Raw genomic sequence first — 23356 nt, forward strand, 5'->3', positions numbered from 1 at the left:
CTGCAATGGCAGATATGGGTCATTATATATCCTGCCATAACCTACAGAATTGGGTGGTTAAGTCTGTAAACTATAATCCATGCTGTGTGGAAATGTTGCAAAATGTGTTTATCAATTGCAATGAAGGTACCAAACTAATGAAAGAAGTTGTTGATGTGAGGAAGGGTGGGAGGTGTGGGGAGTGGAGCATATGGGGATCCCTTATATTTTTCATGTTACATTTTATGTAATCTAAGTCTCTTTTAAAAATAAATGAAAAACATATTAAAAACAATAAAAAGACCATGAAATCACATTCTGTTTTAAAACACATATTTCCACAGCAGAAGGGATTCTGGTATCTGCTCTGCCATTTTCTCAATACCTCACATGGGAACACCTTACCAAAGAGATTACCTTATCACAGGTAATTTATCTTCTTAAATTAACTCAACCCTTGTTTTATCTGCCAAATTTTATCTCACACATAGTCTGTTCATCACCACCTTTATATTCCCTAGAATGAAAACCCTGGAAGTCATTCCTAGTAACAGGAGAGTATCCTATCATCAGGATGTCGCCATAAATAATGGAGAAAGTCATGGGATTAAGTATTTGGTAGTTTCTTTTCTCCTTGAGAAGGTTATGATCCTACATATAGGCAAGTCCAAAGGCTAAGCTGTCCCAAGTTACAAAAGCAGTGTTGCAAATATATTCTGCTCTGCCTTGTGGCTCTTGCATTTTCCCAGGGGGTAAGAAGAGACTGGGGCAACATACAATCCATCTCTTCTGACAAGATTACTCTTACACATAGAGAAAGCTGTCTGAACAGTGTGATTTAATCCAAAGCATCCTGCTCTGAACATCTTCCTATATGGCCCAAGTCCTAGTACTCACTTTAATTCTGAAAAAAAGTAAACATGCTGAAAAATTAGGGGAAAGAGAGTGAGAACATGTATTGTTTTAAATAAATAAGGGCGTTATGGTTTTCCTAGACGTGTGGGAGAGTTAAGAAGAAGAGATGGTAATTTGGAGGAGGACACTGGTGGGAAGTTCTGCCTAGTCAGAGGGCAGCCTGAAGGCACTGTGCTCCTGGGGCAGAAGAGGAGGGCAATGCTGCGTGAAAACCAAGGAAACGGGACTCCGCAGTTCTGATTGACACTAGCCTTACTCCCTCCCAAACCTCCAGGAGCCAGTTGTATCAGATTTTTAGGTCTTCAACCTACTTTTCTTCCTCCTTCTATAGCGGTGAAATAGAAAAGAGAAAAGAACGGCCAGAATGATGAGAATTATGGGTAGAGGGCAGTCATGCACTGCAGACATCACGGACAACCACTTAACTCATTTTGATTTGTTCCTTAAAATTCCAAACACCTAACAGAAAGGGGCTAGAGAACTTGAGCTTTATGTTAAATATCTTGCTGACTCCAGCATGCCAAAGACTGAATACCATGATTCAAAACATCATTCTACTATGACTCTGAGGATAAAATGGGTAACATCTCTGGGAAGGGTGGTCATAGTTGTGAACTACGAAAAGGAACAAGAAATATAAACTGGGTATAAAAAATATTTTTTAAAATAGGAACTGACAGCTGGCTGTGCCCCTGACAGATAAGCTTTATTTTCCACACGGTGATGTGAATGGACAATTCCTGCGGAATGTTTAGTGTGACTGAGTAGGTGGTGGATGGCAGGCTGGGTGTTAAAGGACTAAGAAAGCACTTAAGTGATACTGAATTAGTGGACAAAAAAGTAAGCCAGAGAATAAAGGACAGGGAAGGGATCAGCCCTTTACTAAGGAAATCACAACCAGTATGATCGAGAACATCACACACACTGATCTTTACAGCCTCAAACAACGGTATAAGATCGCTTTCATCCCTGCTTGTCAGATGAGCAAGCTGGGCAGAGCAAGCTTAGGTAGCTCACCCCACACGGCACACCCATAGAGTGGTGGAGACAGGATTTGAGCCAGCCTATGAGCTTCCCCAGCAACCTGGGAAAACGAAGCTCTGAAAGGAAAGGAGTGAAAAACTACACCTTTGAAGAACTGAAGCTGGACTCACAAAGATTCAGGCAGCTAGGAGTTTCCTTACACTGCCGTAAACTTTACGTGTCCGTCTGAGCTACCCTTGTGCTGGGCAGCAGTGGGCGGAGGACAGGAAGGGTCTTCCCGGAGTAAAAGTCAGGGCGAGGCGGCGCTGAGGGGTGCACTTGAGAGCAGAAAACGGACAGGAACCAACCAACAGGCGAGCAGTCCGCAGGATTTTTGGCTGGGAGCTAATCTATTTGCCAAAATATGTACCACTCTTGAGTTTTACAACTGAAGACTTTTGTGGGAGAAAGGGGATGGAGAGAAGAGTTTGTAAGAAAGAAAAACGAAAATCATTTTCCAGTGAAGAGAAGAGTTAAAACAATTTATTGAAAACTTCTCTCCCATTCTTTTTTAAGGTGAATGATGTAATATGGAAATACCACATTGAGTATTTTAGTATACTGAACAGTAGATTTTAACATCCAACACCACTGTACATCAGGGAGTTCTTTTTTTTTTTTTATCATGTTGTAGAATTAACAAGAATAATTCTTGTCTCAAGAACAATAAGATAGTTTCCATTTAAAAGGAAATGTGCACACTTTGGTATCACATTTCAAACATATAAAAATTACCCTATAATTCATTAATTTTAAAAAGATTATTCCAAATCAAAAGGTTCCTTTAGTGAAAAATTACGTTAAATAATAAATATTCTAACTTAATATAAGGAATAAAACATTTAAATAATTTCCCCCGGCTTTAAAAAAAAGTTCTATATACAATGTTTCACTTGAACTCATTTTACTTTCTCATTTCTGGAAAAAATGAATGTTAAACAACACAGTAAAATGCTTTACGACAAAGATTATTGTGCCATTTAATGTGAAGTAGAGAGAGTGTATATGCCAGGCAATTCTGTAAAGAGAATGAAGGATACACATTTACAGGAACTTTCAAATTATTGAATCTTTAGAATTAATGCAAGAGAGAAAATGATAATGCAGTCAATTTATAGTGCATTTAATGAATATGCTAACTAAAATTACTTTCCACATTAGAAATATTCTGTCAGCATTAAAAATTTACTTGTAATGATTAAATCTATGGAGAATGTAATAAAAAATAACACTTTTTTCTGATTATACCACCAGATGGTTTGTTTTAAACAACATAGAAATTAAATAGTAAAGTGTTGGGAAAAAAAGGAGGAAAGAAAAATAGAAATCATCATGAAAAATAAAAATGAGCAATTACTTATACATGCATTGTGACAAAAATCAAATATGCATTCTAGTCTTTAGAATTGTTGAAAAAAATGGAAATAGAGAGATTCTCTGATGGCCACCGTATTTTTCAAAGTATATTTTTTACTTTATTATGTTAAATAATGATAAACATTTCATTATATTTAAGATAGCAAAGAAGCATGTTTTGGCACTCAGATAAATTTTCAAGAGTGATATTTCTAAAACTGACTGCATTACTAGGCAACTTCTTCAAATCAATTCCCTCATCTCTTTTACTGAAGGATGCATTGGTTTGAAAATCAAAGACTTACGTCATCCAAAAAATCAATCAGTGAAGATGAGGAAGAAGAAAAGGAATCCTATTTAACGAATACAGCAATAAAAAAAAAATAGAAAATATGGATGAAGCAATTTAATAAGAACAAATAATAAAAGAATTTGTAAAACAATTGAAAAGCAAATGACATTAATTCAAATAAATGGGAAGAGCAATCACTGTCACTTTCTCAGGAAATTTAGAAATCCGTTAGCTATTTTTAAAAAGTGACTCTTTCCCCCTTACCCAAAGGAAGGAAATTAATTCATATACTGAATTTAATAAAATGAAGCTCAATACAAATCACCGATAATCTAATTGAATGTAAGCATTTCAGACAGTAATAACTAAAAGTAAACAACCAGATCTCTATTTCTAATTCTTCTCTCTACAACATGAGCTCCTTGAGTGAGGGGTTTTTGTCTCTCTCATTCATTTTTGTACCTCCAGCACCTAGGTTAGTGCTTTGCACATAGATATGCAATAATTATTTGTTGAATAAAGATACAATCACTAAAATTTTTGGAGACAAAAATATACTTTATATCAAAATTGATTTTTTTCCAGCAAAGAATTTAGATACCAAGAAATAACAAAGAGCTATACAATCACCATTTCATTACTATGGAATCTGCCTAATAGTGTCTATGTAACTAATATTTTAAACAAAAAGCTGTCCTTATTGTATACCTTTAAAACAATGAACTGATTTGGAACAAGAACCAACATTGCCCTGTTGTGAGCTTTAATATTTCCACTTGTTTTTTGTTTGGTGCTACGCTTAGGGGGAAAAAACGTATTAAAATTATTAAAAAAGTTGGGATTGTTTTGCTGCTATTGCTTCTTAGGGGAGGGGATGAAATTGCTTTTAAATTTGATAATGACGCACACGTTTAGAATTTTCTTAGATGTTTTGTTAAATACACATGTGATTATAGTTTACTACAGGGAAATGGAGAACATATTCCTTTCCTAACACGTTTTCGCTTATGTAAGATTCTAGGTCTTATGTGGGGTATCTAAAACAGTTTTATTGGAAGTGAATTTCGTATCACAGTATGAATTCTAAATTGATCATAGGGCATATTGAAAAATGCAGTACTCACTTCAAATTGATCCAGAGCATCGGTAGGCGTATTCAAAAATGCCAAGAAAGAGTGCTGTGAGTCTTGGTGCTCTATACCTAGAAGACAGCAGCAACTTTTTTAAACTGGAACAATTAACACTAATATTCAGGGATAATCTTTCCTGTCTAAACCTATTAACAACTGTTCATAAACTACTGCTTTTCAAAGATGATCAATATTATTAATTCCATATATTTTAAAAACTAAAATACATTACTGCTTTTTGGACTATCACTTAATAGTTCAATTATGTCAGTCTCCATGAAATACTTGTTTCTTGAGTTACTTAATTTTCCTTCTTTCTCCCTATTATAATCACGTTAAATCTTTGGTAGACTTGAGAAAATTTTAAAAATAGGAGCCTGTTATTGTATCATTTTCTAAGTTAATTTATCACCAAACAAGGTTTCTGTTTTGAAATACTCGTCAAGCACTGACTTCTCTGATAAACAGGGCAGTGATGAAATTAATGTTTTTAATTGTGATAAAACTTTCTCAAAGTATTAACCTGATTTTTAAGGCATTTTTTTTATAGACAGAATGAATAACCCAAACCCAGTTTTTCTCAGATGAATTAAAGAAATTTCATGCATATCTTTTGGCTATGGCATTAACTTTAAATGCATAATTTCCAAAATACCTTTTAAAGCATACATACGATAACCAAACAGTAGGTAGGAAAAACCAGAAACAAACAAGCAAACATTTTTTATTTCCCTATCCTTAGGAAATGATGTCAACTAAGTTGTGTGTTTTTCATATTAGCCTCTAAACATGGCTCTTAGTTACCAGATAAGGAAAAGTTCAATGAACAAATATTTACTGAGAGCCTATTATGTGCCAGGTACTATTTTGGATCCATGGAATATAGCAATAAACAAAGCAGAAAAAAATTCTTGCCCTTATTCTGTAAATATGACATTATATTAAGTAGTATATAATAGCATATAGCAAAGTTTTATTATTCTGCAACTTTTATTACTCTGAAGTATTCAACATCCAAATAAAACTTACAGGTTAACATGCTTCCATAAAGCATTCTGATAAGCTTGTCTTTTTCCCCTCCCCGAGCTTAGATCTATTTTAAAAAATGATGCAGTTACTGTCCAGTGGTGCGCTATGGAGAGTTGTACTCTGTATTGCCAGCTTTTCTACACACACTGCTTCTGAGACTGCGAGCTGCCCTGTCTTAAATATCATTTCTCTCCCCTTAGCATGGATGGCTTGGGCTGCTAATCTGAGCTCCTACTCCTTTACCTGGCCCATTTCTGTTTTTGTTTGTTAATAAATTCAATCAACATACTCTGAAAAGCTACTAGTTTCCCTGGCTTTTGCCTGTGGTGGTTCTCTGTCCTCCACAATTTTAACAGCAGGTGCAGGTAAATACCTTTACCTCACTGTGGCCACAGGACTGGGAAAGGATAGAGAAGCTCCAGGCATAACACAAGCCCATTAACTAACTCAGCAGTGTGATGGCCTTTGTCAGGAAAAGAGACTATCAGCAACCGTAAAAAATTCAGAATTTCTTTTTATTAAACCTTGATGTATGGAATACCCACATTATTGAAAAAAAGTTTAAGTTCATGTAGAGAATTACCAAGCACCCTGAGTTAGCTTTTACATCAATGGAAAATGTTTAAGGCAAAGTTATCAAGAAAATGGCAACATATCCTTGGAAATCCCACAGGGCAAACAATCTAAGAATCAAATATGGAAGAAGATACTGAGATGCCAAAATAATTCATTATTGAATTGGCCTTTTAGTACTGAGCTAGAATAACATTTAGTTATTTCATATATTGTTTCCTCAGCTATGCTGAGAATGAATCGCCCACAAGATTTTGTATATTCTAGGAATATAAGATGTGCTAGTAAATAGTTACTCAAGTACTCTTACCAAGTTCTGAATGTTAATGTACACTGCCATGTCAAAGTGATTACCTCATGTTATAACAATTGAGAATATTGTAAAATATATGATAAAATAATAAAATTTTCTTTCCAACCAAAATGTTACCCATGAAATAGTCCAGGGCACATAAAACACAGTCAAACTATTGATTCTTTGTTAGTATAAAACCTTTAAACAATGTATATTAAAATTTTAAATAAAATAAAATGACACAAATATGTGTGCATTTATATGTACAGACATATTCATAAGTAAGTGCCAGAAATGGTATATGAACAAATCTCCCACTGACACAATAAGCAGATTTTTATGTAATAAAACATACTCAGAGTAGAATAAGTCCTGACTGATGCAAACACACATTTCCATACCCTTTTCAGATCTAAGCTCTTCAGTGTCCTTTATCAGTTGTTCAATTTCTGATAGTAGTTCCAAGTTCTTCTTCTCTGAATCTTTCAGTTTACTTAAATAAGGTGGAAAAAAGGAAAAATGTCATTAATTTTCACTGCTGGTTAATGAGCGAGGTTGTATGTAATTGGACTTACTTGGTTTAAGTATTGGTCGAGCTATAATCTGCAGTACAAATCCAGCCTGCCACCTGCTTTTATGTAAACAGAACTTTCCTGAAACACAGACTCGACACTTACGTGCTGAGAGGCTAAACATGCTCTACAGGAACAGAGCTGAGTAGTTGTGACAGAAGCTAACTGGTGTTCAAAGCCCAAACTATTTACTATGTGGCACATTACAGAAAATTTCCTGACTCTGAGCTAAATTATTAAATTTAACAATGTTATAAAGTCAAAGGCTAATTTCAGAATTCTGTTAAGACTTCTTTCATAGAGAATCATGAAAGCAGAACGAATGCATGAGTAAGGTTATACTTTTCGGTTTGACTTGTATCTCTTAATGAACAAACATGTGAACTCATAGGCCCTGGCCTAGGAAGAAAAGATCAAACTTATTCCAAATTGTAATACAGAGAATGGCATTTAGCTCTTTATGTTGGGATCACTGATATTCTCCAGAAAATGATTTTTTCCCCCTTTTTTACTGCCCACACAGACATATTTAAGTTTAGCAAATTTATTTATAACAAAAAGTTTATAATTCAACTGGAGTGCCATATATCTAGACTCTGATTTGATCCAAAACATTAATTATTGCAGTTTAAGGGAAGAAGGCTTCACCCTCAAAAACTGAATTCACAGTTCTATGTATCTTCTCATAAACAGAATGCTTTTGTAATTTTTGGTATTTCTAGCAACAAATGGATTTTTATGTTTGTGTATACTGACTTATACTGGAACCATGTTTACATCCAATCCAATCATGGTTATCATTTATCATTTATGTATTCAGAGTATAATGTGCTCCACCACCGTGGTAAGAATTGAGAGAATGTACTCATATTTGACTGCCCCAGAGATTGAGGGGTGTTCCTTTTTTTTTTTTAACATAAAAAGACATAAAAGCCATAATTATAATTAAAATATGATACCATTATGAAATTTACCATCAACAGAACGTACATTTGTAAAAGGTCCACAGTAGAAATTACAATTTTCAAATGACTATACTCTGGTTGATTATATATTGCATTTTTATACTAAAATGATATTCTTGAACACTGAATTTAAGAGAATAAAATTTTAGAATCAACTACATTTTACAAATACAGAAAAATAATGAGATACTAATTAATACTGTTAATTCTACTTTATGGAGAATAGAACAAGACTATATTAAAAATCCTATCACTACATATAAGGGTTGAAAGTATTACTCATTTTGAAATTTTCAGAACTTTTTCAGGTTGTCACTTTTTTTCTTTATTAGAGAAGTTGTGGGTTTACAGAACAATGATGCCTAAAATACAGGATTTCCATATACTACTCTATTAGTAACAGTTTGCACTGTTATGGAACATTTGTTAGGACTGATGATAGCACATTTTTATAACTGTATTATTAACACAGTTCATGGTTAACATAGGGGTCACTGTATGTTTAGTGTAGTTTCATGCACTTAAAATTTTTTTTATTGTTACCATATATACAATCTAACATTTCCCCTCCTAATCACATCCAGATATATAATTCAGTGTTGTTAATTACATACAAAATGTTGTGCTACTATCACCACCATCCATTATTAAAACATTTCCATCATTCCAAACAGGAACTCAATACATTTCTTCTTTTTTTTCAGGCGGTACCAGGGATCGAACCTGGTACCAGGGATTGAATGGCTGAGCTCAAACACTGAGCTACAACCGCTCCCAAGAAGTCTACATTTCTAAAGCCTTAATTTCCCATTCCCTATCCCCACCACATCCCCTGGTAACCCATATTCTAGATACTGAATTTGGGAGGTTGTCACTTTTTTTTTTTTTAAAGCAAGGGGTAGACCATGGGATCGTAGCCCCCTCTCAATTAGAGGTGGAGTAGGCATCACCACCCCAGAATCCTCAGGATTGGGGAATGAACTACGGACTAGAGTGGACTTATTGATATTCTACTATAGACTTACTGTGATTCTAGCAATGGAAAAAATTATATCATTGATGTGGAGGCAGTGGCCACTAGAGGTTCTGAGGGCAGTGAGAGGGAAAAACAGATACAATACTGGGGCATTTTGGGACTTGGGAATTATCCTGAATGACCTTGCAACAACAGATACAGGCCATTATAAATCTTGCCATAACCTACAGAATTGGGTGGGACAGAGTGTAAACGACAATGTAAACTTTAATCCATGCTTAGTGGCAAGGGTCCAAAATGTGTTCATCAGTTGTAATGGATGTAACTCAGTAATGAAGGATGTCATTAATGGGGAAAATGCGGGAGGTATGGGGAGTGGGGCATATGGGAATCCCCTATATTTTTTATGTGACATTTGTATAATCTAAGTATCTATAAAAATATATAAATTTAAAAAATTTTTTTTAAAAAGCAAGGGGCAGGAAATTAAACATGTAACTTTTCTTCAAATACCTTTTGAAAAACTTAATAACTCTAATAGAACCATATTATTTAATCTCACCATTCTGTTATGATGTTAGATGCTTTAACTTTATTCAGCTCTTCTTGGATGGCTTGTTTGGCTCTTATTTCTGCATCCAGAGCAGACTGCAACTCCAATCTAGCAGACATATCCAGTTTTGCAAAACGACGCATCTTCCAGGGCATATCCTAAGAAATAATATAACTGTGTTTTTAGTTCCAACCAATTTTATTTTCAACATTTAAAGTTAGAAATCCAAGTGAATTTGGAAGCTACCAAAGGCAATATCTTTCTCTCATAACAGAAGATACATTACTTATGAAAATATATTAGTTTTCATTCAATTCAGAAATAAGTGTAAAGACTCACTTATTAATGAGTTCATTTTTAATAGTTATTACCAATAATGGCTACCCATATACATTACAGTTAAGCAGCTATCTTTTATGTTTTCCTAGACTGGAAAAAACTGGGGCTAACTGATTTCTTATGAAATATTTTTAGTAGGTTAAAGTCTGGAAAAATAGATGTAAGTAATGAGATTCATCATAATGGTTTTTGAGTTTTCTTTTTTCTAATATAAGCCTCCATGCAAAATGGCAGAGCTTACTGTTGCTCGTGTACCCAAGCTGGAATTTCTTAATGCTTCCAATTCTTCAGTCATTTTAGAGGCTAAGGCCTGAAGATACCCTCGTGCATCCTTTTCATCACTGACCCTAGAATATACATATACACACATATAAAGACAGAGATAAAGTACAAAAGTAAAACAAAGAGAAACACTTTAGTGAGATATATATTATCTTAAAGAAATAAGTGACTACTGATAGAAATTTAAAGATGTTTTAAAATATATTCCGGCATAGGCCTAGTACATTATTACCACCTGCCAGCAGGTGACAAGAGGACGACCTAACTGTTCAGTATCTACACGTTAAAGCTGACAGTGCTAGAGAAAGTTGGAGTTACTCGCAGCTGATAAACTTGTAAAATTTCACCCTTTAACCATAGGGTTTAATGTTAGTCTAACATTAAACATACACATACACACACAAGAATTTCTAAATAGTAAGATTTCTCAGTAATTGGATTCTGCCATTTTAACTTATAAAAACACAATACAATCTTTGTAAAACTGAACTGTACTAAATTTAGAAAGTTTAGTTTAAAATAGAAACCATAGCTCTAAAAGAAGTTAGCAGGGACCTGGTACTCTCTCCTCTCAGCTGAGAGAGTGTTCTGAAGTACAAGCAGCACAGCCACTGTAAGATGCTATGTCCTCCAGTAATAGCTACATATTTCAAGGTATTATATGCATACATATTTTAATATTTTTTATAAAGAAGCCTTTAGAAAATATTTTAACCAAAAATTTGCATAGCCTCCTGATACTTTAGCTACCGCAACTGACCAAAATATTTTCACTAAATTATCCAATATATAATATAAAAAATAAATGGGGATAGAGAAAGATTATCTTTTGTAGAGTACAAAGAAAGACACATAGGATAACAATGAAAACTATATTATTACTTGAAAGGCCAGGCTAACAGGTCTCAACTAGCCCTGGTTTGATATCTACCACAGCTCAGAGATCTTGGCTTATCCCCATTTCCAGGAATCTGTGAGGTCCACTGTGCTTTACTAACTGTGGAAATCAAATAACTTCTTGTAAATTGCTTAATGTTCAAAAATTTATATGAAATGTCTCTTTTTTGTGGCTACAGAGAATTACTGACATGGGTAAAAACAACAACAAATGATAGATGGTCAGCTACAAAACTCCTGCCATTTAAATTCCCAACCTCCTGTTCCACACAATTCCTTTTCTTCGTAATTACTCCTGTTTGTCTATTTCCAACTCTAATCTTTGAAAATCTCATTCACCCCCACCCCAACATTATCTCTTGTCCCTTGCTTCTAGGCAATATGATTACGTTTACTCACATTCATTCTTTCTGCTTTTTTAAAAAAATAACAGTTTTCAAGGCAGGTCAGCTATCTTAGGCTAAATCACTCACATGTTTTCTTAATTCCACAATTATTATTACTATACACAACTAATTTTCTTCTTTACCACATCCACATCTTATATTTTCAATTTTATTATTTCTATCGATTTCTTTAAACATGTACAGACCTTTTCTAACCCCCCAAAATTCTCTGTCCCAGTTTCTCCAATCCCTAAAATCCTATTTTTCTCTTCTCTTTCACTGTTATACTGTTCATATCTAATTGCTCTAGTATTTATCCCTTCACTCACTTTTGTTAAAATCCTTGAAGTCTCATTAAGGCTTCAACTATTTTGCTGAAATTAAACTCTATTAAAATAACTTTTCAATTACAAAAGACCAGCTTAGATCTATTTTTTGTTCTTGGCATATCTAATGCCTTTGAAATAATCAAGAAATATTTATTAAATGCAAACTACTATGTTGGGCATATTAGGAAGACAGAAGAAGATTTATAAGATATGATCTTTGTAAAGTTGGGGAGATAGGACATAGTAGAATGATTAAGAACTTATATTCTTGGGGCAAACAGACCAGAGTTCAAATCTCTGTTCTGCTGCTTACCAGCTTTATGACTTCAGAGAAGTCAACTGCTCTAAGTCTCTACTACCTGGCCTGTAAAAAGAGGGAAATAGTAACACCTACTTCATAGTACTGTTGTTATAATTAAATGAGACTACATGTGAAATTTTAGCATAATGCCTAGAACATGTGTGAATAAATATAAACTATTACTATACACAAATGAAGATATTCAATAATGTGGATTGATTTAAAGAGAATCTGAAGGCCTTCATTACGGAAACATGTTTCTGATTAATGGAACATTTACTTGGTTCTTACAGAGCTGTTTCTTCCACTTTCTAATACACAGCTCTCACCACTGTCCTTTTCTCTTTTCTCCTTACAAAGGTCTCAACAATTTCTATTAACTTGGGGAAGCAGATTTGGCTCAACGGATAGAGCGTCTGCCTACCACAAGGGAGATCCAGGGTTCAAATCCAGGGCCTCCTGGTCCATGTGGTGAGCTGGCCCATGCGCAGTGCTGATGCATGCAAGGAGTGCCCTGCCCCACAGGGGTGTCCCCTGCGTGTAGGGGAGCCCCATGCGCAAGGAGTGCGTCCTGTAAGGAGAGCTGCCCCACCCAAAAAAAGTGCAGCCTGCCCAAGAGTGGCACTGCACACACGGAGAGCTGATGCCCAAGAGTGGCACTGCACACACGGAGAGCTGATGCAGCAAAATGACGCAATAAAAAGAGATACAGATTCCTGGGGCCGCTGACAAGAATAGAAGTGGACACAGAAGAATACACACAGCAAATGGACACAGAGAACAGACAACGGGGCAGGAGGGAAGGGGAACGAAATTAAAAAAATTTTTAAAAATCTTTAAAAAAATTTTTTCTATTAACTTATCACTATGCACTAAACTCCCAAATTTATAACTCTAACCCTAACCTTGAAGCCAGCTTTCAAAAGCAAGTTGGAAATCTCCACTTAGACATCTAGGGTTGTCTCAGAATTACAAACCTAAAAGACATCTTTTCCTCTCCCCAAAGCTGGTTTCCTCTCCCCAAAGCTGGTTTCCTCTCCCGATGTGACTATACCATCACTTTCTTAATCTAAGTCAGAATTCCAGAAATCCTAATTCTGCATCATCTCCTGCTTCCTTCACTTATTAGTAATTAAATCCAACAGATTCCTCTTTCTTAATGCCTCCACATTCATTCACTTTCCCCCACCTCTCCTGCTTCATCTTCAACATCACTGTTTGGGGTTATCTTCCTGATATATCATTTTAATCAACATCATTATTCTTTGCAAAACCCTTTTTTGCTTACAAATGATGTTCAAATTTTTACCCAGTATTAATGGTAACCGTGCTATTCTTTACACAAATTCTCTAATTCAGTCAAATTAGTTATAGGATGCTTTTAAAATTCAGTGTTTAAACATTCTACTTCAACTGAGAACACTGGCCTTTGCTGAGCAATTGGCCTGGAACAGTTCTCTATCCTGAGGGTTTCCATAAAGAACCAGTATCTGTATAATATACAAGGCAATCTAATCTTGAAACTTATCTCCAGCTCTGGTCAACAGTTTTAATGACAAGTTATAAACTGCTTGAAAGCAAAGTATTACATCTTATAGACCTTGCTTCCTCCTGCTGCACCAGAGGTCTTTTACATTTAAAAAGCGAGCCTTTGTTGGTAACATTTCAAAGAGAAAAGCGAAGTCCTCTGGTGAGCCCACGTAGGAGGGCCCCGCTCTCTTACAGTGTAAGAAGCAAGTTCTCTTGCCTTAAAAGGTTTTTCTGGAGACGGGTAATTCATAGGAAAAGGCAAGGAGCCAAGTAAGAAGGCCATTCAAAGTACATCAAATGAGGCTGACACACAGCAGTGCTGTATGAAAACTGCTAAGTTCCATGGAAACATCTGAATCACTGTGCATCACAAGCTTCCACAGTCTTGTTTTGGCATTAGTTCACTTTTTTTAAAAAAGAAATATCTCCTTGCATTAGTTTTTAAATTTTTTTAATTAAAAAATTTTTTTAAAATTTATTTTTATTTTTTTATTTCTCTCCTTCCCCCTCCCACCCCAGTTGTCTGTTCTCTGTGTCCATTTGCTGTGTGTTCTTCTGTTTCTGCTTCTATTCTTGGCGGCGGCACTGGGAATCTGTGTCTTTTTGTTGCGTCATCTTGCTGCGTGAGCTCTCTCTGTGTGCAGCCGCCACTCCCTGGCAGGCTGAACTTTCTTTCCCAGCTCTCCTCACAGGGCACACTCCTTGTGCGTGGGGGACACCCCTGCGTGGCAGGGCACTCCTTGCGCGCATCAGCACTGCACATGGGCCAGCTGCACACGAGTCAAGGAGGCCCAGGGTTTGAACCGCAGATCTCCCATGTGGTAGGCAGACGCCCTAACCACTGGAGCAAGTCTGCTTCCCTAGTTCACTTTTTAATGTATAGACTTAAAAAAAATTGGCATACCTTTACCTTTATAAGCTTTGATATTCTATCTCAGAGTTAAATTTCAAGTAAGTGACAAGAGTGAATATATCTTTTACTTTTGGTGAAGCAGGTATTCAATAATTTATCTGATATGTAAAATCCCTTTCTAAATAACAGCTTTATGCCAAGTCATTTCCTTGTATTTCTCATTTGTTCTGCATATTTCACTTGAATGTAAAGAGTACAGAAGTGTAGCAGTCTGTGGCATCATATAAACACTCTCATCTTTACCCTTTTCACTAACCCTCTCTAGAGAGTCTATGCGTAAAGCCTCCTTCTTTCCCAGGACCACGCCCCGCTCATCTGAATCCTTAATGCCAGCTGCTGCAGAAAGGCACTGGTCTAGAATCTAGGCTATGGCCACACCAGCTTTGTCTTCTGCAGGGTTATTTTCAGCTCCACCTTAATTATAAATGTGATTATATAATAATGGATTTACAAATGAATCATAATTTTTGATACTATAGGACTTGGCTAAAGATTAAAATGATTTTGCTTCAGAAGTGCAGATTTGATAACATGGAGGTAAATTAAACATTAATGAACCATTAACTGTGCTGGTTGGAACATAACCAAATTTCCACAATTTTGGCATTTTCTTTAACCTACTCACAGAATGATTTCATAAGCTAAAGATGAGTTAAAATTGCAGTTAAGTCAATATTAAAATACTTGAGTCATCTGCAAAATATTACTTAAAAAGACAATGTTTATTAACTTTTAACTTATATAAAAAGAAAGCTATAATCTGGTACAAGGAAAATGGAAAAATATTTCAAGAACTAAAATAAGAGCAAAGGAAACTAGAATCCCCCAAAAATGTATGGTCTATAGATATGTGAAGAAATTTGTTTTGATATAAATTAAGCATCCTTGGTATGTCAAAAAAGAAAAATTTTAAAATAAATATAAAAAGATAAGCTATATATTTCTATTAAAAAATAAAGTCACCATTAGATTCTACTTTTCCTATGTATTATTAAAAATATGCAAATTTTTACGAGAATCAATATGAAGGTTACCAAAATAATTATTTCAAATTAAACCTTGAAAGCTAAAAGCAATAGGTAATAAAAACAAAACTGTAACCATTTAAAGTTTTAATACACCATATATGAATAAATCTGTTATAATTATGAAAGGTAAAAGCACAGCATCATCAGTATCTAAATTTTTCTCCAGACTTTGTTAAATGATCACAAATACAGCTATTTTGAGCCCAGAAAGGAATATCCGTAGCTTGTGGATGAGCTTCTACAGTTTTTAAAGGGTCAACTCTGTCTTAAAAGAGAATAACATTTTCTTGTCTTAGAAAGAAATGCCAGCTTTTAATGAAGATGTGGAGTTATGAACAGAGGAAGATAACATAAAACATGGAAGAATACAAATGACAGATGACTAATAAAACTGTGCTTTTCAGAGTAACTTAGTTTGCCCAGCAAACAAGTATGATAAACACATTAGCAGCCTCGGAGTTCACACCAACTTTACCAGATGTCCACAATCACCCACAAAAACAAACATTTAAAACAGTACTCACCACTGAATTATTTCTGTGATCTGGGCTTCCCAATGTGCAACAGATTCCTTCTTGTCTGCTAGGTTTTTCACCTCTTCTTCTAATTGCTGACTGTGTGTACTTAGGTTCTCATACAAAGCAGTGAGCTGAAAGGCAGTTTTAAAACATGTCGACTTTTAGGATCAGGACTTCAGAGCACTCAGATGCCTCTTATTAAATCTGATAGCTCATAATCTTCCACTCAAAAATGCTTATCCTCCTGAGGTGTTATTATTACACACCCTTCCGGTACCAACTTTGGAAACCTCAATCCTCTTTGAATTCTCGTTCTCCCTTTGATTTTGCTCCTGGCCCCTGCCCTGAATTGGCTCCACTTGTGAACACTCTTTTGCCTGAAGAACTCCCCAATATTGCTGGTGTCATCTCATTCCTTTTACTGAAAATGTCTTTGTTGCCTTTTTTTTAAATTAAAAAAAAAAGTATTATAAAGAATTTCAAACCTATATTACAATGGGACAGTACACCGTCAGTGAATTCTTAGGCACTCACCACCCAACTTCAGCAGGTGACACCTCAACACCACCTCATTTCAACTGCCTGTTCTTCTACCCTTCCTGCTGTCTCCTGTTTTATTAGCAAATAAAAAACATTGTGTAATTTTATCCATACATGTCTGTGTGTATCTCTAAAAATTAAGGTGCTCTCTCAAAATACAACACAATTATTACAACTTAAACATCACATATATAGAAGTCATTCAAATTACTACAAATTTCCAGTTATCTCAAACTGCCAAAAAACTTAAGTTTATTTGAACCATGATCCTAGTAAGTAAACACAACTTAATGGTTATTATGTCTTAAGTTTTTAAAAATTTTTCTTGCAGTTCATTTGTTGAGGAAAGTGGGTTGATTCTCCAACTGTGGTTTCCATAATCCGGACATTTGCCTTCATTATCTAAAGAAATTTTTGCTGTACAGAACATTCTAGGCTGGCAGCCATTTCCCTGCAGCACTTTGAAGATGCCATTCCTTTTACTTCCATATTCCATTTTTTTCTGTTGAGGTTAATTCTAAATTCTGCTCTTTTAAATAAATGTGTTTTACTTCTCTACTTTTAGGATTTTCTTTTGGTTGCTGGCTTCCTGCAGTTTTTCTATCATGTACTTAAGTAAGGCTTAATTCCTATTTATCTTTAGGTTTTGTAGCATTTCTTTAACTTGTGGCTCAATTTTTCTTGTAGGTTTTAGAAAATTAAGAGCTGTTAACTATTCAAATTTGCTTCTGCCACAGTCTCTTTCTTCTCCTTCTGTATGTTAGGTTTTTTTCATCATGTCCCCTGTATCTCACTGAATAGCTCTATTGATATATAACTTAATACCATAAAATTCACCCATTGTAAGTGTCGAGTATGATGATTTTTAGTAAATTTACACAGTTGTTCAACGATCACTACAATCCAGTTTCAGAATACACTTATCACCTAAGGAATCTCCCACATGCCTGTTCAGTTGCTCCTAGATCCTACAGTGAGTTCCAGGTATCACTAAACTGCTTTGCCTGAGTCTAATTTTGCCTTTTCTAGATATTTCATATGAATAGAATTATACAATATAAAGACTCTTGTGTCTGGCTGCTTTTACTCATATTACTGAGGATCAACCATGGTTCTGCATGTATCGAAAATTCACTCATTTGCTGAGTAACTTTCTATTATATGGATATAGCATACTTTATTTACCAGCTGATAGACATTTGTACTGTTTCAAGTTGTTTACTATTATGAATAATGTTGCTACAAACATCTGTATACAAGTCTTTAAGGAGATTTTTTTCATTTCTTTTGGAAAAATACCTGGGAGTAGAATGGCTAGGCTATATGGTAAGTGTACGCTTAACTTTCTGAGAAAGTCACACAATGTTTCCTACAGTGGCTGCACCATTTTACATTCCCATCAGCAGTGGATGAGAGTTCCTGCTACTCCACATCCTTGCCAACAGTGGGTATGGTTGCTCTTTGTGATTATAGATATCCTACAGGATGTACAGCAGTATCTCACTGTGGTTTTAATTTGCATTTTCCTAATGCCTAATGCTGTTAAGCATTTGTTCATTCATATGTCTTCTTTGGTAAAATGTCTATTCACATTTTTTATCGTTTTTCCATTTTTTTGGTATACATTCTTGAGTTTTAAGAGTGCTCTGTATATTCTGGATACAAGTCTTACATAAGATAAACAATTTGCAAGTATTTGCTTCATCTGTGGCATATCTTTTCACTTTTGCTAATGCTTTCTTTAAAGTTAGATGAAGTGCAATATAGCATTACTATTCTCTCATGGATTGTGCTTTTAGTTTGTCCTATCTATGAAATCTTGGACTAACCCAAAGTCACAAAAACTTCCTTCTGTATTTCAGTTTCTGATTTATTTTTGGTTAATTTTTGTAAATGGTGTGAACATATACAAAATGGACATGCACATGGATATCCAATTATCCTAGCACTATTTGTAAAAAGATTATCCTTTCCAAGTTGAATTGCCTTAGCACTTTTGCTGGAAATCAACTGATCATAACGTGAGTATATTTTTGAACTCTTTATTCTGTTCCATTATGCCAATACTATACTTTTTTTTTCTTTAAAGATTTACTTTTTATTTATTTCTCTCCCTACCCTCCCCCCACCAGTTGTCTGCTCTCTGTGTCCATTCACTGTGTGTTCTTCTGTGACCGCTTCTATCCTTATCAGTGGCACTGGGAATCTGTGTTTCTTTTTGTTGCGTCATCTTGCTATGTCAGCTCTCCATGTGTGTGGCGCCATTCCTGGGCAGGCTGCACTTTCTTTCGTGCTGGGTGGCTCTCCTTACGGGGTGCACTCCTTGCGCGTTGGGCTCCCCTATGCGGGGGACACCTGTGTGGCATGGCACTCCTTGCGTGCATCAGCACTGCGCATAGGCCTGCTCCACACGGGTCAGGGAGGCCCAGGGTTTGAACTGCGGACTTCCCATGTGGTAGGCAGATGCCCTATCCATTGGGCCATGTCTGCTTCCCTATACTCTTTTGATTACTGTAGATTTATATTGAGTTTTAAAATCAGGTGCTGTAAATCCTCCAACTTCATCTCCCATCTTCCTCATTTTTTGGTTAGTTTAGGTCTCATGTATTCTCATGTAATTTTAAGGGTAAGCTTGTCAATTCTAACAAAAAAGCCTATTAGAATTTAATAGAATTTTGTCAGGATTCCCATACATTCTGAATCTATATGATCAATTTGGGAAGAATTACCATCCTAACAATATTGAGTCTTCCAATCCACGATTATGGCATAGCTTTCCATTTGTTTAGATAATTCTTAATTTATATCAGAATGATTTATAGTCATCTTTTCTTATCAATTTCCAGAATTCTGACATGGTTATTTTTGACAACTGTGTCCATTAAAATTGGGGGGGAGGTAGGGGAGTAGATTTATCAACATCTTCATGCTATGGTAATACACAGAAGTCAAACTCTACCTGCTGTTTTTGAGAGCTGCAGATGCAGTGTCTTCTTAACTAATTCCTGCAAAGTATACTTTATTTGATTACCACTGCTTCCAACAGCCCTTGTGATTGGAGTTACAGATAAAGAGCTTAATTTGTTTAGTATTGATCAGAAAAAAAGTTAACCTTTACATTATTACTAAGTAAAAGCATGCCCTTTGCAGCCAGATTACTTGAGTTCAAATTCCATTCTCTTAGTTCCCGCAAGTAGTTAACCCCTCTTACCCTCAGAGTCCTCATCTATAAAATGGAAGATCAATAGGGTATATCTCTTAGTGTTATTGTGAGAATTAAATGAGTCACATAACATAACTTATAAGAGGACCTGCACACAGTAAATTCTACTTAAGTGTTAGCTCACTTTGCATGTTTTGAAATGAGAAAGTTTTAGTATTTGTACTATATATATACATCTGATATATAATAATTGTAAGACTACACAGGAATATGGAAAAATGCTCATATTTTAAGTGAAAATTAGAAAATGGAATGTATACATGACTGCAATTATGTTTTAATATTTATACAGTCAAAATCTGGAAGGGAACAATCAAAATAAAAATACTTGTGGTGATGAGATTATTGGTAACTTTCAAGTTTAGTATTTTCCAAAATTTTTGTAATGTTACCTTTTCGTACAATAATAATTTGAAAAATGGGATACAAATGACACATTGTCTTTCCATAAGCCATTTATTTTCATTCTGACAGATATTACTAATTTTATTTGCAGTATGTTATTTTAAAGAAACAGAACTTAAAGACTTCAAGAAAAATCACCCCTTTTTTCTATTTCTATTTTAATTTTATTTTAGGAGTTTAAAAATGTGAATGAAAGATATTATTTACATAAGCATAACTTTTAAGATTAACCTAATACTTTTTTCTATCTATATCTGCAGCTTTGCTGAGAAGGAACCCAGTTCTCCTCAGGCTGCTCTACAGTGGAACAGTTGGTGTAGCAATGTAAAGACATTCTTTTGTTATGCCTCTTGGGGAGAATACTCAATTCAAAACAAACCAGAACCAGAAAATAAACAAACAGTGAAGATGTGCACTGAGGTGGGTGGATGGAGAGCTAAACAGAGAAAAGCAAAAGCTAAATAGAAGCAGCAGAAATAAAGAGATTCAAATAGAAGGAGAGCGCAGCAGGAATAAATATTTCCCTGTAATCACTTGTCATTAAATTCTTGCCTGCCATATGAAATTTGTTCTCAAAGTTACTCATATTTTATCATATCTTAAATTTAACAAGAAAACTAATATTCTACTTCCATAAACGAAAGAGTTCTTCTTTATCCTTCAGACCTCATCAGAAACCAAGGGAGCTTTAGTGTGGTATTAGGCTTAAGCCAACCTCCTCCTTACAGATATATTAGATCTCAAACCCCATTTTAACCAAAAGAATAGATTTTTAAACTTCCCTTTAATATATAGTTTCGGTAAATTCAGCAGAACTTCACAGCCAATAATCAAAGAAAACCAAAGGTTGAATACAAAATTTTATACATTTAATTTGATTTTCCAATAAAATTTTTCTTAAACTGTACTTGTATCTTTTATTAGGTAATTTGCTGAGCAACTCTACATGGCATGAAGTTCTACAGTTAAATGATATATGTACACATAAATTTGTGAAATTGTGAGTTTATAAAACAATCTCGTGTACCATACAGGATTCCCATACATTACACTCCCACCATTATCTTACCGTGTTGTGATACATTTGTCATAAATGATGAAAGAACATCATCCTAGTATTACTGTTACCCATAGTCCAGTTTATATCTGGTGTATTTTCCCCACAAACCACGCTATTATTAACACCATGTATTAGTGCTGTATATTTGTTATAGTTCATAAGAGAACGTTCTCATATTTGTACTGCTAACCACAGTCCATCATTTACCACGGGGTTCACTGTGTTATACAGTTCCCTGCTTTAAAAAATCCATCCAGAGGTATACTCGCTGGCTCTCAGTTTCATCAGAGTTGTGCTGTCATCAGCTCAGAACATTTCAGAATGTTTTCATACCCCCTTATATGCCCTCATTACTTACCCTGAGGATTTAATAGAGTACCTACTTTGCCATTACTATAAAAATATTACAGTATCACTGTCAATTATAGCCTATACAGTACGTTAGTAGTATTTTTCCATTAATCTCAATATTCTTAACACCTTGAAATACAATAACATTCTTGTGTCTGTACTAAATCAAAATCTTCACCCACCACTGGAATCGCTGTTACACAGTCCCTAGTTTATCCTATAGCTTTCCTTCCAACGACACTAAGCTCCCTAGACTACCCTCATTATACTCACTATAATGCGTTACCATCAACTCCATTCATTTCCGCACATTTACAATCCCCTTTTTAACATTCTACATACATTCAGCATCAGCTCCCCCTTCTCAACCAATACTGTATCTCCCAATAACTTATACTCTGTAATTTAACTCCATGGGTTTACTCACCTTATTTAGTTCATATTAGTGATACCATAAAATAGCTGTCCTTCTGTGTCTGGCTCATTTCACTCAACATAATGTCCGCAAGGTTCATCCTTGCTGTCATCTGCATCCTGACTTCACTTCTGACAGCTGAATAGTATTCTGTTGTATGCACAGACTGCATTTTGATCATCCATTCATCCAAAGATGGACACTTGGATTGTTTCCTTCTCTTAGCAATTGTAACTAATTCTGCTATGAACATTGATATGCAAATGTCTGTTTGTGTGCTTGCTTTCCCTTATTCTGAATATATTCCTAGTAGCTGGATCATATGGCAGTTCTATATTTAGCTTCCTGAGGAACTGCCAAACTGTTCTATACTACTCAACAGCAAAGGAGTGTTCCAATTTCTCCACATTCTCTACACTTGCAGTTTTCTGTTTTTTGTTCGGTTTTTGTTTTTAAATAATGGCCATTCTATAAGGTATGAAATGATGTCTCACTGTAGTTTGGATCTACATTTTCCCAATAGCTAGTAATATTGAGCATCTTTTCATGTGCTTTTTGGCCACTTGTATTTCTTCTTTGGAAAAATTGTCTGTTCAACTCTTTTAGCCATTTTTTATTTGGGTTGCTTGTAATTTTACAGTTGAGTTGTATGATCTCTTTGTTTTTTTAAGATTTATTTATTTATTCACCCTTCCTCCCACCCTGCTGTTTTTGCTGTCTGTGTCCACTCACTATGAGATCTTCTGTATCTCTCTTCTCTTCTCATCTTTTCTCCTCTAGGACTCAGAGGGATTCGATCCCAGGGACCCCCGATGTGGAGAGAGGTTCCCTGTCAGCTGTGCCACCTAAGTTCCTGGTCTCTGCTGCACTTCATCATGACTCTCCCCCTTTTGTCTCTCTTTCGTTGCATCATCGTTTTGCTACATGACTCACTTGTGTGGGCACTGGCTCATCACGCAGGCATTCGGCTCACCAGGTGGGCACCCATGCAGGCACTTGGCTCACCACGCAGGCATGCTTTCTCTTCTTCTTTCTCACTAGGAGGCCCCAGGGATGAAATCCAGGTCCTCCCATATGGTAGGCGGAAGCCCTATCACTTGAGCCACATCCGCTTCTCTGTGTGATCTCTTTATGTAACACAGAAATCAAACCCTTATTGGATATATGGTTTCCAAAAATTA

General features: G+C 35.4%; 1 protein-coding gene across 12 annotated transcripts in view; it reads right to left on the reverse strand.

Annotated features, from left to right (window-relative positions):
- The window catches only part of CDC42BPA (CDC42 binding protein kinase alpha), a 382935-nt gene that overhangs the window by 63304 nt on the left and 296275 nt on the right, over positions 1 to 23356 (reverse strand). For 9 of the 12 annotated variants that reach the window (XR_011645344.1, XR_011645345.1, XM_058309378.2 and 6 more), the window contains 6 exons: positions 16188 to 16312; positions 10239 to 10344; positions 9668 to 9816; positions 6994 to 7085; positions 4690 to 4766; positions 3579 to 3626 (listed from right to left, as the gene is read on the reverse strand). Coding sequence is in view for 10 of the 12 variants with exons in the window: in XM_058309378.2 (XP_058165361.1) it covers positions 3579 to 3626; positions 4690 to 4766; positions 6994 to 7085; positions 9668 to 9816; positions 10239 to 10344; positions 16188 to 16312 (597 nt within the window). In the remaining 2 variants the exon portion in view is untranslated. The remainder of the gene's footprint in view (positions 1 to 3578; positions 3627 to 4689; positions 4767 to 6993; positions 7086 to 9667; positions 9817 to 10238; positions 10345 to 16187; positions 16313 to 23356) is intronic. The other 3 variants (XM_058309380.2, XM_058309385.2, XM_058309381.2) reach the window with 1 other exon arrangement.

Source organism: Dasypus novemcinctus, chromosome 13 (genome assembly GCF_030445035.2).
Source record: "Dasypus novemcinctus isolate mDasNov1 chromosome 13, mDasNov1.1.hap2, whole genome shotgun sequence".
NCBI classification, from domain to species: Eukaryota; Metazoa; Chordata; class Mammalia; order Cingulata; family Dasypodidae; genus Dasypus; species Dasypus novemcinctus.